Below are 18,638 nucleotides of genomic sequence, written 5' to 3'. Positions count from 1 at the left end.
AGAAAAATTGTGAATCAGAAGGATGGCAAAAGACAAGAGAGGTCAACTTTAAAGATGAAGTGTAATTTTTTAGAAATGAAGAAAGAGGTGAAAGACTGAGGTTATGATGGATGGCAAAGGGACAATTCAGACTGAAATGAGAGAAGCTGAAAGTATGTAGAGAGGTAAGAAGATGAAAACACATGAGAAGAAGACGTGAAAGAGAAAATAATACGTGGGGAAGTGGAAGACATACAGCGAGAGAAGTGTGAGGGAACAAAAAGGAGAAGGGGAGATGAAAACTGAAGGCTTTGGGATGCAAGTTTGAGAGAGGTAGAGGCAGAAATGTGGGCAGAAACCTAAGACACAATGTACCGTGAAACAAGAGGGATAGAAAAATAATGAGATAGATGGTAGCAGAGAAAGTGGCTAAATGAAGACAGGTAGACAAAGGAGGAACAATAAAGGCAGAGGTGAGTTTGCTACGAGACAAAGATGTAAAATAAATCAAATGGAATAAGTAAAACAGGTAACAAGTCAAGCAAGGAGAGTGAAAGAGTTAGACACAAGAAAGTAGTAAGGAAAATAAAGAGCTGAGAAAATGAGAGGATAGACGTGCAAGAAAAACCAGGAAAGGAAAAAGTGAGACTGATGCAAAATGGAAATTGGGAAAGAAGGGTGATGCAGAAAGGAAGGTGGGGTGAGAAGAACAATGGAACAGATGACAGAGTGGAGGTCAGATGCAAATTTGGAAAGATGAGGTGAAATAATGATACCAAGAGCGGCAATAATTATGGTGAGAGTTGGGCAAAATGATGGCGCTGATCTGACAGGGACACTATGGAGGATGAGACAAGAAGAGGGCAAAGGTGTTTGGGAAATCGGTGGAGGAAAAGCTAGGACTTGTGTAGCGGCAATAGCAATAGGCAGCCCCTGGGAGATGGAGGTTCAAGGCCAGAGCAAAGATTAGCTCCATGCCTGCATTCTGGAGTACCACACATTTCTACGAGGACGGTCTTCTTCATCGAGTTTCTGTATGCATCTCAATGCTTTTCACCTAGAAGACTCTTCAGTCAGTTACCACTAGGACCTGAGGAGGACTTTTTAATCAGTTTAACAGGAATTAGTAATAAGCAAGGTGGGACTCAGACATGTATTTATAAAATGTAAAAAGCATGAAGGATTGTCTGCAGACCCCTTCATTACAAGGAGCTAGCTGCCACCTCTGAGAATAGAGAGCTTGGCCCTCCTACTGCCTGTTCTTGCTCAAACCTGCACTAAGAAGATCTATTTGCATAGTCCTGCCACTCATCAAGAGGCCTTTGCACCCTGCGAAGCTGAAAGATGACCTCTGTGTAACTGCCAGAGCCAATGCTAGAACCCATCATATGCACTACGACAAGAGGATCTCTGAAACATGATCTCCATGGGCGAGCCGCATGGCAGGGTCTTTGGTCTTTTCAGCAAAGCCACCAGGCAGCCTCCATCATTCCATTTACAGGGAAATCTAAGAAAGTCAATCCCAACCTTGTAAACACAGGACTAACAAATTAACACCAACTAAAAGAAGACAAGATGACCATTCCAATACTGTTCTTAGCAGAGACAATTCTTACCTGTGGCTGCGGACATGGCTTATGACAAATCTCCAGATATCAGCACATTGGCGGACACAAAGTCTAAGAAAAAGAACAAAACACAAACATTATCATCCTCAGCTAAGGGTGCTCGCATAGCAGCTGAAAAGAACCTCACCCAAAGAAGCAACACACCTCATGCACTCACAGCTATGCCATAAGCATCACACGTATTTAAGACGCAGCGCATAGCAGAGCTGGAGGCCTAGCAAATACTCTACATCAGAGTCTTTAAAACGGTTGATCGCGACTCACGGATGGGTCACCAGCATATTTTTGAGGAGTCGCGAAAGAACAATACATATAGATGCCTTTACATTTTATATTTATCTTGTCACATTTGCTGTGCTTTGAAGACCTAGTTCAAATGTCAGGCTAAATCTGACAATTGCTGCCTATCCTCTTAACATGGGGGCTGGTGTTTACCTTCCTTGGACTGCAAAGTAAAGGGAGTTTTTAAAGTGAACTGTGTGACAATCGTGCAGGGGCACATGGGGCGTGAAATGAAACGGAGGCACGGGTTATGCTCATCTTTCTCCCTTTATGTTTCAACTCCAGCAGTCTTCAACACTCGATAGAAAACTTACTTTCCCAATACCCACCTGGAAAGGGAAACACAACTACAACTATTCAGAGCAAAGAGCGTCCCATAATAAGCCATGTCCTTCCTTTAAGCTCCCTCTTTCTTTCCTGCTCCAGCAGCTGACATGAGTATTTTTTCTACTGAATTTCGAATGCGGATGGCTATTGTATGCTCTGTGTTTTAATGGCTGTTGTTTTGCTTAGCTACAGCCGCGGGAACGCCTCTCAGAGCTCCTTTCGCGGCGCGGCTCCTTTGGCTGGACCGCGCAAGCGCGGTGGGGCTCTCCACCCACGAGAGGCTGTTCCAGGTCCATTTTAGACGAATGCGCCTCTCGCTCCTCCGCAGTGGGCGCACTAGTTCGAAGGGATTCGTAAATCCCAGTGCCACTGCGGAGTCTGCGCCTCTCCCGTCTACCTGGAACCCTCAATGCCCCAGCAGGGGATCAGTATTAATTTTAAAACAGCAGAGCCGATTCCCAACAGGATCGGGTCACTACTCCCCATTCTCCGACAAACCTTATGGCTGGAACTAGTGCAGGGCAAGGCCCAGACCACAATAAACCCTCTCAGTGTTTAAGGGTGTATTGTCCTGGGCTTGACCCATCTTGTGTCTCTTGGACACGCATATATTAACTGTGTTCACTCCAAGGCCACAGTAAAGCCTGCCTATCATTGCAAGGCAAGTACTAGCACATTCCTACTTGCACATCACACAGGGGATGGAAGGAGAATACATGGAGGAGTCAGTCTACATCCCTCCCTTCGATGACAAATTCTGTGGGGCCGTGGACACCTCCATACACCATGCAGTGCCCTTAGCCATTGAACCTCTCGACCGGAGTGCTTTTGAAAGATTGAAGAAAGCTTGTCTGTCATACTCAGGCCCCATTTTGGGGAACGGGGAACCAACAGACCCTGGAACTTATCCTTGCGAGTTCGGCCTCCCCATCGCTTACCCCAGACGGGGACGATGATGACTCCCACTGAGACTAATGACGAAGCGGGTCGTTTTAGGCCCCGGAGCCCTTCTCCAGAAGCACTTCTCACAACAACACAATCTAACCCTCACATATGAGAAAATTGAAACAAATCGATATCTCTGCGCCAAATTGCCTGCATCGTGTTCCTCTTGTCCTCCTCTATACAGGCAATATTCCCGAGTCCGCTACACTATGGGGCACTTCAGAGACTTCATCTTCTCAGGGGCCTGAGGTACTTGGACGTAGTTCCCCTGTTGAAGAAGTGAAAGAGGAAATGGAATGGTGGCTCACTCATCTGAGAAGCATGGAACGAGAGGCTCGTCTTCGGCTTTGATCCAGACATCATTATAGAATAAGATGCCAGCAAGTCAGGCTGGGAAGCACAATGCAGGGATTCGTTTACAGGAGGAAAATTGTCTGCACAAGAGCAACGGGCTGCACATAAATTGCATGGAATTAACGGATGGATCTTTCACTATCCAATGTCGGACCACGAAGAAGGTGAAATGCAGTGTCCTCCCAAAGATGGACAACATCTCGGCGGTCCGATACATCAATCACATGGGAGGCTACAGGTCGAAGGTTCTAGTGGATCTATCCAAGGAGTCCAGGGCAGTTTGTATGACCAACAATGTATCAGTCATGGCGGAATATCTCCCAGGCATATCCAACGTTATGTTACGTTAAATTAATTTATAGAGCGTACATACACCGGTTGGTTTCTTGGAGCTGGATATGGGATCTGCTGAAGCCCTGTTAATTAATTGTGTGCCTAAATTCAGACATATGCTTGAGTAAATAACCATGTCTTAAGGAGCTTTCTAAATCGACAGTAGGTCTGTACAGGCTCGAATATCAGCTGGAAGGGAGTTACAAAATCTCTGCTCCAGCACAGCGAACCTGCTGCCACCTTGGTTTCAGTTTGTAAGAGGGTATGGCCAGCAGATTCATATGGGATGAACGCAGTTTGCGCGTGGGTACATGCCTTTGGACGAGACTGGAGATGAATTTCGGGCTGGTGCCACGCAGGACCTTAAAAATTATGCAGCCGAAAATTTGAATGCTGATCGTTGGATGATAGGAAGCCAATGTAGCGCTCTCACAATAGAGGAGACATGCTGCCATCTAGACTGCTGGAAAATCAATCTCGCTACCTGATTCTGTACCAATTGCAGTCTTTTACTAAGATATACTGGGATGCTGAAATATAGAGAGTTGGCATAATCTATGTGTGATATGACCAGGGCTAGAACTGCCTGTATCAATGCCTCCCTGAGGGTATCCAAGACGGTAGTAAACTGGTGCTCCAGAGAATGGTGGTATTTGAGCCTGTGGAGATAGAGAACAGATGGAGTCCATTTACAGTTAACCTCTTTGCATCACAATGGGACCATCAGCTGGTGCGATATTTCTGCCGGAGACTGAATCCGCTGGTGGTGGCAATAGATTAATTCCTCCAAGATTAGACCCAGGAAGTGGGTTACGCGTCCCTGCGATGATTATGAGGCTGTCAGTCCACGTAAGGAGGCAATAGGTAAACATAGTGCTGACCACACTGATTTGGAAATGGCAAGTTTGCTTGCCAGTTCTTCTAGAACTTGCTTGGGATTTTCCAATTGTGCTACCCCATGTCAGTTTCTCCTCAGGACCCTTTTAATAACCTTTACTAGTTAATCGAGTAGGGAAAAATGTCCCTAATGGTGTTGAGGATTACCGGGAAAGAGGGAGAGTCCCTAAACGTTCACAGGATGCTGAACGATTAATGGCTAAAGCATGAACTGACAGCACAGTCAAACCCTACAAGTCCATATGGTGGGGATGGGTTCGTTGGCGTCTGCAAAAAAAGGGAGGATTCTATAGGGTCCGATATTGTCCAAGAAATGAACTGCCTAAATTCGCTGGCTCGGAGGATCAGGCTTACAGGACAGTCAATACCTTCAGGTCGGCTATTTCGGCAGGATAGGAGAACTCCCTCTGGTAAGCAAGTTAATGAGGGGCATCCAACTATCTATTCCACTTGAACTAAGATGCTCCTCCGTTTGGGACATTAAAAGAGTCTTAAATCTGTTCCCGTCATGGCAGAGTAATGAATATCTATCCCGCAAGGAGCTCTTCGGCAAAATGGTGATGTTGCTGTCTTGTCTCTTGCCGCAGTCTCAGACATTCGAACTTTGGATAGCTCAGGTAGAATATTTATGGGATCAGATTCCACATCTCCAAGACAAAATATAACTCTAGAATGGTGTCTTATCCAGCTTTTGATAAAATTCCCAAAATTGTGCGTGGTACGGTGCCATAAGGCTTATGAAAATATGACGGAGGAGCTTTGGCATCCTGGGGAACAGCAAATCCTTAGATCGCTTAAGAAGCCTTTCAAAGCGGCCTCCTCTCCCAATATTGCTAGATGAGTATGATGAACTTTGCAAGAGACAGGGATTGACGTGTCACAATTTGGAGCCCACTCAGTTTGAGGGGTCATGGCCTCTAAGGCTTTTTCTTTGGATGCAAGGTTAGAAGACATAAGCAAAGCACATTCCACTCTGAAAAGCATTCCAGGTCCAGTGCTGTTCACTATCTGCCACTTTTATGTGCAGATCAATACACTGGCCACAGTCCAAGAAACACATATCAAAGTGTGTGGTCAAAACGTGACATTTAGGAATAATTGCCGTTAGAGAGGAACAGGAAACACTGTAAAGAGTAAGTTATTTTGGTAATTTGCAGCATTTCGAAAGCAGGTCTACTATTACTAATACATTAAAACAATCGCCCCTACCTCATGTCGTTTAAAGCTAGTTGGGTCACAAACGTTTGTCACTCTAAATATTGGACTGTGGTTCTAAAACATTTAGGAAGCATTGGTCTACACTGTCATGTTCTAAAGTGTAGGCAAGCCACAAATTCAAGATGTGGGTCAAAGCATATGATGATACATATTTACATACCTCTTGGATGCAGAAACAGATGGAACATGCTGAGGTGAGAGGCCCATCTCATTCGCTGCCCATTCCCTTAGGTCATTGTGCAAGCCCTCCATACTCTGAAAACAAGAAAAAACAAAAGAATATTAGGTCTATTTTATTGAAAATATATAGCGCTTTTACTAAGGCACTGAACGTACAAATCAGGAAGAAAAATCATATCAAGAGAAAAAACATGACAAAATAGGTGCAATACAACAGGGTGAGGACATTTTCCGTTAGAAGGATATGGAACAAAATTCCAAGGTTAATTTACTAACCAGAAACAACAAGCATTTGCAATGCAATAGGTCTCGCATTTGCGAGAGTTCGAGCTATTGGCGTTTTAAATGAAAATGCCTTTTCCCCATGTGTTTTGTTTTGGAGTGGAGTGGATGTATGTGGTTTGGATTGGAATTATGTGGGTTGTACTGGAAATTGTAGTTCTGGAATTGTGTGCGGTAGAATTGTTATGGTGTGTAGTGTACTTGTATAGTGGAATTATGTATCATGGTGAACAGATTGGGTGAGAGATGCACAGAATGGATAGAAAGGAAGATAGAGAGGGATAGGTAGTTTGTGCACAAAGTGGTGAATGAACTCCAGACAGAAAAGCAGAGTGTCTGAGAAGGTGAGAAAGAATGGGAAAGCAGGCCACAGGCACATAGAGCGTGGGTTTGAGGGACGTAAATGTTGAAGAGGCACAGGATAGAAACTGTGCTTGAAGACCTGAAGTGAACCAATATAAGAAAGGCGGGAAGAGCACGTGAGAGAGCGAGAGAGGTGTGAGACAATACAAGAGAGTGAGAGAGGGACGAGTTGGAGGGACAATGAGAAGGGGGTTAACTAGCGCAAAGAGGTACAGGAAGGTAACATGTGTGAGCTTGAGTATAAAGAGGAGAGAGGGAGGTTGAGGGAGAGATGAGAGGTGGCAGTGTAATTGTGAGAAGAGATGGGGTAGTGGGACTGCGAGAGAGAGATCAGAGGGGCAGTGAGTGTGTGGGGGAGAGATAGGTTTTGTGGAAGTGTGAGGTAGAGATGGGTTACATTGGAATTGTTGGTTGTGGAATAGATTGTAGTAGAATTGTGCGGTGTGGCGTTGTGTAGTGGAAATATGTGGTATGATGTGTTTTTTAAAATTATTTGAATAGTAATTAAATGATATTAACTGTTGTTAAAAATATGGAGTGTGATTGTGTGTTATGGAGTTATTTGTAATGGTGTTGTGGAGTGGCATGTTGTGGATTTGAATTATGTACTGTGCTCTTAAACTTCCACATATGCCACAAGATTTGTGTTGTGTATTGGAGGCTTATTACTTTTTCAGAATGATGCAGAAGGCATGTGTCGACCTGCATTCCGAGTACCTAACTGAATTTAGGGGGCATCAAAAAGGCAAATAAGCAACTCAGAAACTGGCAGATGTTTCAATGACAAAACTCAACCAATCAGACTTCGAGGTGGGCCACTGGTAATGCATTGGGACGGGGCGTAATGGATTCGCCCGCAGCCCCGATGGTGAGAGCGGGCCATGTGCTTCCTATTTTCAAGGGGGGCCTTTCACTCTCAACTTGTGTTTGCTGTATGCAATGTGACGAACAGACACTATATCTTAAACAATCCGATGTGTAGTGTGCAGAGCATCGACTTGCAGAACTTCTCAATGCTTGAACGCTTATTAAACAAGAGTTAGATTGATTGGCTTCTAAATGACAAGGTCTTTTACCCCTATGTTTTGGTTTGGAGTGGTCTGGATGTATTTGGTTTGGAGGGGAATTATGTGGGCTGGATTGGAATTCTTAGTTGTGGAATTGTGTGGGGTGAAATTGTGTGGTGTGGAGTGGATTTGTGTAGTGGAATTAAGTGTCATGGTGAGTAGATAGGGGTTGGAGGCTGTAAAGAATAATTAAGTAGACAAAATGCAGGAGCTCTAGCAGCAACTGGGAGTTAGGGGACCAACAGAGGAGCTGTGTGGTATGTGGGCTGCCTCAGTCATTAACGCCGCCAACATTTACTTTTAGGCAAAGTCTTTTACCCATGTTACAGATTGGAGTGGATGTATGTGGTGTGGAATTATGTGGGTTGGATTGGAACTGTTACTTGTGGAATTGTGTGGCATGGAATAGTGTCGTGAGGAATTATGCAGCATGGTATGCAGTGTAATTATGTGCATAGTAATTATATGGTATTGAGTGCGGAGTGTAATTATGTGGATTGGAATTTTGTGTTGTGGAGTGGTATGTAGTGGAGTTTAATTATGTGGTGTGCTGATGAATTTTGTGGCATGATGTGGAATTCTGTGGTGATATATGTGGTGTGCTGTGTAATTGTGTTGTTGAGTTGAATTATGAGGTTTGTTGTTGAATTATGTGGTGTGGAATGGAAATGTGTGGAGTTGTATTGTGTGGTATTGAGCGCAATTATGCTGATTCGAATTGTGTGGCATAGTGTGGAGTGTATTTATGTGGACTGTTGCTATGTGACAGAGTGGTTTTATGTGGGGTGCATTTATGTGGTACTGATCAGAAAGAAAATATTTTGCGTTGAGTGGTATAATGTGGAGCGTAATCATGTTGGTTGGTGTTGAATTGTGTGGCGGTGAATTGTGTGTTGTTGTATGTCACACTAAACATCCAGGCATGCCACAAGGCAACCAGGCGAGTGGAGCGATTCTGTTTATTTTGCATCTTCTTCAGACTATTCATATAGGATTCATATTAATGAAGATTACCGATTTGCCCAAGATTACACAATGTGAGAGGTTCAGTATTAAAACCCAAGTCTACTGGCTCCACAGTCAACAATTTAAGCTCCAGATCTTTTTTAAGAAATCAATGGTATACAAGGCTTATGTGTGCCTTTGCGGGAACTTATATTGTTATGTAGTGGCTGCTATTTTAGAATATTATTTAAAAACTTTTCTTTATATTTCCAAGATGGCCCATTGGTACTTTTAAAGTTTGCAAATTGCAGCATAAATGTGGTTGTGTAAGAAGCCTTCGAAAAGCTTGTAGAGGATTCCCGAGCTAAGGAAATAAACGAGAGTTATAACTATTGGCGCTGTAAATAACAATGTCTTTTACCCATGAGTTGTGGAGTAGGAGTATGTGGTGTGAAGTGGAATTATGTGGGTTGTATTGGAATTGCTAGTTGTGGAATTGTGTGGGTGCACCCTAGTTCAACAGTCTTTACTCTAGCACAGAGGGAATACAATGTCTGCACCCTTTTCCCTGCAGTGAGCTTTGACAGACAACACTGGGTAGAATTATAAAGTTAAAAAAAGATAGATACTGCGGAATCTTTAGGCAATCTTTCTTGAACATATTCTAATCAGGAGGACAGTACCATAGGAAAAAAATATGTGGAAGTGTGCAATTTAAGGCCTGTACCACAACCAAACCGGTGGGTATTGAATCTTGAATGCAGAACGGAGCAGGTGGATGAATGTAGAAAACTGCAACTACTCCTAATTTTTTATGTAATAGATTGAGTACCCTTGACTTAGTTAATCTGCAACTGGCCAACCTTGAGACTACAGCATGAAATGCAAAAAAAGTTACATTATTATGTAAATGTATACTCTGCAAATATTTATGTCTCCCCAACGCAAGTCACTACCGAACTATAGTGAAAAGGTCTATAAATTGAATTTGAGCCAAAAACCGTAGTAGTAAGTTTAAACGAATAACAAGAAGTGCATAATTAACAAGATAAAACACCAACAAGTGAAGAAAACGTACATGGCTTCACATCTGCCAGAGTTTCACAACCATTTCATTATCAAGGACAAGTCTCAACACACAGAAATCGATAACTAGAGGGTAATCTAGATAAAGATCAGCTCAGTCCCCAGTTAGGGAACAGGATATGATGTTATGGCCAAAGCTGAACTGAGGTCCAGTCTCTGCGTCAGCTCAACATCCTGGAAGTCTCGTCAAATCACTTATTTTGCCAATACCTCCAACTCGAATGAGTTGTTTACTCATGGTACGCAAGAGAAATTAAGAAAAGTCTTTTAAGGTGGTCTAAAGAGTACGGGGTTGACTGTAAAAACATGACACTTGAACAGTTTTTAGGTCTCGCATGTGCTGCAGGCCAGAGCCCTGCTCAGCGAGATTTTGTAGTAAAGGATTTTCTGAAGAGGGCTTTAAGCCCCGCCATTCACCCCCATTGGCCGGAGTCACCGTTTATGTTAAACGGTGCTGCCATTGGAAATGAGGTGTTTTGGTTGCCTCCCTTTGGCTTGCGATCTGGACTCGGTGGCCTGCTTCACGGCTGTCATGAAGCACTTTCTTATCTTTATGGGGCCATGTGTTTAAACACATGGCCCCATAAAGATAAGAAAGTGCTTCATGTGTTCTCTGAAAATGCAGCCGCTTTTTAGTTGAGTTGTTCATACCTTGTTTTTTAACAGGATTTAGTACGAGCACCGATGCTAGGTTAAAGCGTGTTTTAAAGGGTAGTGCTGCTCGCTGATTACTTCGCCTCTTGGCACATTTAGTTGTCTGACTAAATTCTGTTTTTTCATTAACAGCAACACACGGCGAAGCAACAAAAACCTCAAGATCGCTTTAGGAACTCACCGCAGTCCAATTGAATATTAACAGGTTTACCACCCTCAAATGTGACATGATTTATAATAACACTCAGCGGTCGCATTCCCAGCGAAGTGCTACTTTATTGCAAAAATGGCTGCTGCTGGCCGGCCAGTGCCAGCTCCTCTCAGACGTGCAACCCTGGTGACCTCCGACAGATTCTTTCACATTCACTTTCAGACACAGCCGGTAGAGGGATCAGCGCTGTGGGCCTGGCGCCCTTACGTGTGGTGTCTGTCCTTCCCGTGTCCCTGGTGGCCGCGTGCCCTCTGGCTCCCCTTGGATCCAAGGAACCTCCAGGACAGCCAGGTAGGACCAGTCCGCGGTCCGTCACGCAGAGTTTGTAGTCGGCTTGCGTCCTACCCTTGAAGTGACTGATTATTAAGTACAAGGAAGCATGTGACATCACAGGAGCCAGCCTGCACGGCACACCTGGGTGCCTGGAGCTCCGGCAGGCATGCCCTGCCTCCCTGCAGTACCACGCTGCCAGGTATGCTCGGCTGCGCGATGCTGGGCGGTTATCGTGCGGATAATACTAACCGTCCTGTAGACGTTAACCAGCTGCTTAAACCTCAACTTAGTCAACCAATGGGCCACAAACTGCAGGCAGCTTGTAACTTGGCACATCGCATGGCAAATATTTTGTACAGTGCCACTGAATCGGTTAATGGGTGCCGAAGTGGAGTTTAAAAGGGATGACTTCTGTGCTATATATCACCTGTAGTTTTGGCGACCGCCCCGAGACTGATGTTGGAAAGCCTCGGAAGCAAGCAATCGTCCAAAAAACATAATAATGCCGACTTTAAAAAAACACACATGGGAAAGGGTTGCAACTTAACTCTCATGGGCTGTGTTTTTCTGCTGTAGTGCAAACTAAGGCCTCAGGCCCACCTGTCTTTTTCTGGATAACTGATCACATTTAAGCCAGGAAACGGACATTGCGACCAATACCTCCGAGTCTACGGTGTTACCCGATTCAGGCAATTTCTTCCCCAATGCAGCTCCTAAGTATGGTAAAATAGCCCACTTGGAACAATTTAGTGTTACAGAATGAGGTGTGGTGAAATTGTGCATGTATAAGATGCTCTTTGAATTTGAAATATGAGCCAAAATGATGCAAATGCTGCATCTGCAAATTTAGGGTTAGAGGTGAGCTCACTAGCATTTTTAGGACTGGCCTCTTGCAGAAGTGAACATCTACAAACTCGTACTTTTCTGTGTATTCAAATACCTCGTAAAGATAGTTACTCACCCTGCAACTGAACATACATTTGTGGCTGTGACAGGCACGAGTAAGTGCCTTTCTAGGATGGAGAAGGGGAACGCACCACCCTAGTATTTACTGAGGGAGTGGATGAGGGTTTCACCCTAAAAATATTTTTCCAGTGGAGATAAGAAATGATTACATTTGAAGATGGATAAAGTAAAGCTTCCAACAAATGATATCACACAGTTGACAGGTCGTCAATCAAATTCCGGAAGATGTACCATTCTATCTGGCAGGTGTCCTCCCTTCCACAATAGATACCTCTTCTGGTGGATATTTCAGTGGTGATGGCTGCTGCCATGTTGAGGAGTCCACATCACTGCCTGTGTCCTACATGTTGCAAATATTCTGTACCTTCCTGGTGCCACATGCTGAGGGGAGTTATTACCCTCATTAGGACTACAGTGTTCTGCAAAATCAACTCCCTTCACTGAGAATGTCATTTGTGGGGTGCACGCACATCTCCCCATCTCAGAATTTACTATGGGAGTCCATGCCCAGGCCCACCATTACCTCTTCCATGGATACTGTATTTTTTTGTTTAAATATCTTTATTGGTATTTTACATATTTATCATGACTGGCAGTTCGAATCTATATAGGGAAAAGTCTTTTGGTTATTTTCTGCTACGAATAATATAAATGCGAATCTCAGATGCCGAATAGCATTGACCATCATAACAGTTTAGAAACAACACATTTATGCTATTCCTGAATGCTGGCATGTAGATCATATTTGAGCATACGCAGGAGTACCTCTGTGTGCTATTGGCCACGATCGAGCTATATCATAGAATACCAATTAATGTCATTGCTATCTACTGCATACTCCAAAAACACATCATAGCGATACAGTCTTAACAGGAGCTTACGTGCGTGCACCAGGTACATCCAGTGCGTAACCAGTTAGATCGTACCGGCAAGTCACTTTTTAATAGGAAAAAGACCTTAAATGATTTTAAAACGCACATATCGATCACTAGTGAATTCCAACAAAGTATATTTTTCCCAAAATATTCTAAACATAACTAAAACTTAAAACATCTAAAGAAACACCTGCCGCCCACTATACTCAGTTATCTATAACCACACAGGACCGTACATTAATACGCATTATCAGTACACTTTCACGCATCTGTACACCCAATGGTGGGTCTGTGTGTCTAGGGACTGAGGGGTGGGGGGGGAAGGGTAGGGGTGCATATGAGGCGTCATCCGTGACAGACTAGGGGAAGCGGCATAAATCTACCTTACAGGCTCAGAGGCGTGCAACTCCCCATTGCTGACTAGTGGGGGGCTAGGTAAGGCAGTCAAGGATTGGCTAACAGGGTGGCACCTGGTGCTGTCGAATTATCAGTCTGGAAGGCGACTAGCAATTCGTCCCAATCTTGTGCAATGGAAAATTTACGAAGCCCAGCTATCTCCTCTCTATGCAGTGCTGCGCTTTCAGCCCAAGCCCACACTGTGCCTCCAGCTAATTACCTTCGGGGGGACTGCATCTTTCCATTTATTGGTTATGAGACGCTTTGCAGTGATGAGACCTAGGTCACGAAACTTCGAAGTAACTCTATTTTTCTTAGATCTGACATACAGCCCCAAAAGGCATACATCCCATGATAGTGGCATATCTGTGTTTGTGCATGAAGCTAGGGTTGTAACTACCACACGCCAATAATGCTGAAGAGATGCACAAGTCCACAGCATGTGGAGCAAATCTGCATTCACATGCTGACAACGGGGACATGCGGAGGTGGTAATGTGGAAGTATCTATTAATGATTTCAGGCGAGAGATACGCCCTTTGTATAACGTACGTTTGGATGAGCTTGAACCTCGAATTTCTGGGTATGTTACTAGCACTCTCCAATATAGCATCCCATTCCTTGTCCGTCCAGGGCCGGCCTCTGTCAGCCTCCCATCTGACTTTAAGCCATGTCATCAGCTTCAGTGTGTATGTGAGAAGCGCTTCTACTAGCCAGTGTACCACATGTGACCTTGCACCCATTACATGCAAATATTGCACCAGCAGGTGAGTCGATGTCCCTTCCATGGATACTGTATGTCATTTAAGATTATGTTGTTAGGAGGACAGTATGTGACTCAGATTTTTGAAGTGACTCAGGGAAAGCCACACTGCTGTAGGGGGCTTGGGTTTGAGTGCCCACAGTGGGCTTGACCATCCCCCACAATCCAGATCTACACCACCCAATGTGAGGGTGCTGGAGAAAGCTCCTGCAGGGAGATTGGCCTGCCACTATAATTCAGCAGCTCACTGGACTAGGTACTCAAACCAGCATTGCACCACACAATTTAGGGGTGCTGGTGGAGCACCCTGCTCCATTGAGCAAACCATGAGCTATGCAAACCACGAACTATTGCCTTGGTGGTGAAATAGCCCATAGGTTTCTATTGCTCCAAGACATGTGGTTTAAGTATTACTCCTGCAGTGTTGCAGGGCTCTGTTCCCATGCTCTCTTTCTAAATGTCTCTGAGACTCGGCCTCTATTAAGGATCAGATGACACTGGCTATCCAGAATTCATGTTAAATTCACACCATGGTATGGGAACTGAGTGAGGACCTGCTTTTGAGTTTGGATGTCAGATAAACATTAGCTATTATAAGTTACATGAGTTAAGATGCTTTAAGCAATCATCCTTTGCAAATTATTCAAAGTGAATGTTTAAAAATGTATATTGCACACCCCAAGGTGAGGTGGCAAACTATGAATTTTACCAGTTATGAGCCTAGATGTGTAAACGCACACTTGTCTTGGCCACCTTGTCACTAGAACGAAGCCAGAAACAGGAAATGCTTTGACGGAAGTCAGGCAGCTAAGCGTTGGGACGTAAGTGAATCTCGAGGCAAGAACGCTAAGCGCGTTTACTTGCCTCGGGGTTCCTTAAATACTGCAGCGTCGAGGAGCTCGGACCGCGGGGCATGACAGCTTGCACCCACCCGTTGATATGCATATACAACCTAAAAGACATCTGCAAACCCAAATTCATTGCAAGCATAATAACGAGGCAAGTAAACGCGCTTAGCGTTCTTGCCTCGAGATTCACTTCCGTCCCAACGCTTAGCTGCCTGACTTCCGTCAAAGCATTTCCTGTTTCCGGCTTCGTTCTAGTGAACGAAGCCGGCTTGCTGTTTCATCGCCGCTTTCTCCATCCTACGCGGCGTTTCGTCCTGCCCTCTTCCACACCACCGCTAGCTGGGCGGACATTGCCTCTCTCCCCGTCGTGCACAAGAGAGAGAGGTACTCCAGTGTTTCTGTCTTTTTGTAGCGCTTGGGGATTGTTGTCCTCTTCGCTATTCATGGCGCCATAGCTGTGCTGAATTCCAAGCGCTTGCTGTCCTTTCATGCCGGGCGGTTTCCAGTGCACTCCACGTTTTCTAGGGAGTGTCTTGCTCCGCATATCCCGGCACCTACTGTGTTAGTTCTTTCCCTTCTTATTTTCCCCCATTATTCCCTTCTTGTGGCACGCAAACCATTGGCTGACGCTGCTCTTTCTACCTGCCAGGCGTGGTTCAGTATACTTGCATCCTGATAGTGTTCTTTTGGGTGGCCCACTCTAGTGGGGGTGTTTCCATTCCATCTCCTCTTACAATAGTATCCTGTCGCTCCCTTGGGATATTTGCGTGGATCACTGTGCTGACTCTCCTCACGACAGAATCACGGTAACAGCGCAATGCGCTACTTTATTCTTCGAATAAATGTATGCTATATCTAAGAAGGGGAACTCAGGGGGAATCTTGGTTGTTTTGACAGGTTGTGACATACGTTTCAGTAGAACAACTACCTTCCACAGTGGTCACAAGGCAAAGTAGGATCCGGGGAGTTGGTAGTCCCTCAACAGAACTACTGGGGGTAAGCAGACAGAAGGAATAGAGTAGGCTCTAGTGTTGGTTCTTACTCCCTTCTAACGTTGTGCTCTCCTTTACGTAGGACACAACAGTAAAACCCCTTGACGCCTTTACGCTACAAGATTAGAAGCCACTACACAGGTGTAGGTGAGGTCAAGTTCTACAAGAGGGTTGTTCTTATGTAACAGTATTTACACAGTCTTTGTTTTACAGGGTGTGTGCCAGGTGGGAATCCCCTTGTCTTCAGAACCAGACGTCAGTTACGCCATTGAAGTGCGAACCCGCCTTCCCTTGTTTTGTTTCCCTGTTTTCCCCTGGCGAGTCTTCCGAATCTCTAGAGTCTGATAGAGTCGGAAGACCGCTGGGGAAGGCTGAGGTATTCTCATCAGGTTCCTGGCGCTCCTGCGGAACTTCTGGCAGCCCTTACACAAACCCAATGAATTGGGGGACCCATATTTTCACCACTGAATTTGCGTAAAACTGATGACCCTAACTCTACCACATGTAGGCATCTGAAGTCATGGAATTAGAATAAGAGGTAAAATTCCATGCGCCCTGACCGCTGTATTGGCCTTATTTTTCTATCATGTACAATAAAGAGCAATAGAGGGAATTACAAAGCAGGTGGCTCTCCACTCAAAACACAATATAACAACAAGGACCTGCTCTAATACTGGACCTCTATTTTCAAAAACCCACAAACGAAATACTCAGCTGCTGTACTAATGAAATAGCTTTAAAAATGCTACTCTAAATCGGGTTTTGCTGTCCAATTTTAAGAAAAGTGTGTCTAACACCCCCACTTGAATGCCCTTGTGCAAGCATCCATTGGAAACAAACATTGAAAATGCAATTGGACACGCCTTTGATTAATTTAAAGCCATTTGCTTTGGTAATGGTATTGTATAGCAAAGCAAATGGCTTTAACTTAATCAAAGGCGAGACCTATTGCATTTTTAATGCTTGGTTTTTTATTTTTTTTTAACTGAGTTTTATATAGCGCGAACTTGACCCGAAGGTATCGGGTATCAGAGCGCTTTACATAGCACCAGTTGTGTTACATGAGGACACATTCATTTTTGTTAGGCACGGGGAGATTAAGTGATTTGCCCAGAATCACAGGATGTTCAGCGTCATTGTCAAGCCTTGAATCCAGTTCCTCAGATTCTCCACTGGCTTCACTAATGCAGGCCTCTGGTGCATTTAATTAAATTCTGTCAAAACTGAGAATCAGGCTCTCAGGCACAATGAGCACCTAACTACTATTGTTATCACCGGGGCACTCGAAAACTCAAAGGAGGCGACAGCCTTTAGATTGCAGAAGAGGGGAGCAAATGCATTTCATTTTCAGCATCACAATGAATCTTCTTTATACAAACAACTGCAAGTTTACAGGGCCACTGACATTGCAAAAGCATTTGCCATGCAATTGGTTTCGCCTTTGGGACCTTATATGTATTAAGCTATACAGCACATTAGCCTGGGTGCTGAAACATCTACTGTTCTTTAACATGGAGGGAAAGTAAGCACCAAACTGTGTGACACGCCAGGTATGGGAACACATGGAGAGAAATATTGCCTTTCAGCTGGAAATGGTATAGTCCAAAGCTCTTTTTTTAAATATAAAATCAGGGCATTTGGTGGTCTTATCACTGAAAAGAAAAAAAAAAGATTTGAAAACAATATTATTGTCTACGGGTGCTCGTGGAGGACAATTTCTATGGACTGGAATGTAGAGAATGCTAAAGCGATTCTGGTATTTTACTGACCTCTGTTGGTCGCTTTCTATCAAGACAGCTAAATAGAGACAGTTGAACAGAAAAAAAAGTCCGTAAGCGGAAGCAGACCAGTCCTAGGGTTCATCTCCAGAGCCCACAAAGTACATACACATAGAAGTATATACTAAAGTATATTATATGCAAGAGGTCTCGAATGCTCGACCTAAAAACTGCCTCTCAATGTTAGCAATTTAAGGCACTTCATCAGTGATTGCTAGTACCCATATATGGTGTCATCTCCTAGTTTGAATAACAAATCAAGAAATGTCCTGAAAGTTGCAATATTGATTCATCACAAACCAGCTGTGGTATATTTATATTTATTTGGCCTACAGAAATCAAGAAAAATTAATTAAAATAGCAATAGTGTATAAGCAAATTAATATTTTGAAGCTGCACCCACTCCTATATAAAGCAGTTACATCTGACTCGAAAGGGACATCTGCCAACAATGTGCGGTACTGCACCTTTACGAAAAAGACTTTTAAGGCTATTGCATCCGACTCGAGAGGGAAATCTAGTAACTACCTTTGTTTTTGCAGTATTGTGAATGTGTTGCCAGATTCAAGTTTCTCATAATTTTTTTTTTTTTTTTTTAAAGTAAAAATACATAAATGAATAGAGAAACTTTCAAAAAAAAGTCTAGTCACTGGTTTACTACTAGACTACACCGCACACAACAGACAGAACAGTGGATCAGCTTAGTTCTCCATGGGCTGACTATCATAAGTAACTGTAAAGCTAGCACGTGGATAATGCTGGTCACAAACAAGTTTGCTATGAATAATGTTGAAGGAACTTGAATTTACCAGTAACTGAAAGTTCCTATGTACACTATTGTTCCATCATATTCAAGCCAATTATTGAAACTTGCACTATTTACTCCTCGTCATAGTAACATACATACATGGATATTTGACAAAAGGTCCTTTTTTAGGTCAAACCTAGACGGCGCTTGCGCTGTCTGGAAGATTTATTGTATGTACTTTGTGTGGGC

General features: G+C 43.9%; 1 protein-coding gene across 4 annotated transcripts in view; it reads right to left on the bottom strand.

The window, feature by feature from the left end:
* The window catches only part of HAUS5 (HAUS augmin like complex subunit 5), a 343,036-nt gene that overhangs the window by 263,290 nt on the left and 61,108 nt on the right, over window positions 1-18,638 (bottom strand). For all 4 annotated transcript variants that reach the window (XM_085615894.1, XM_085615897.1, XM_085615895.1 and 1 more), the window contains 2 exons: window positions 6,124-6,218; window positions 1,596-1,658 (listed from right to left, as the gene is read on the bottom strand). In XM_085615894.1, the coding sequence (XP_085472020.1) occupies window positions 1,596-1,658; window positions 6,124-6,215 (155 nt within the window). In that variant the 5' untranslated portion in view covers window positions 6,216-6,218. The remainder of the gene's footprint in view (window positions 1-1,595; window positions 1,659-6,123; window positions 6,219-18,638) is intronic.

Source organism: Triturus cristatus, chromosome 7, assembly GCF_964204655.1.
Source record: "Triturus cristatus chromosome 7, aTriCri1.1, whole genome shotgun sequence".
NCBI classification, from domain to species: Eukaryota; Metazoa; Chordata; class Amphibia; order Caudata; family Salamandridae; genus Triturus; species Triturus cristatus.
Note: the sequence above shows the minus strand (reverse complement) of the source record. Positions and strands in the feature narration are given on the sequence as shown.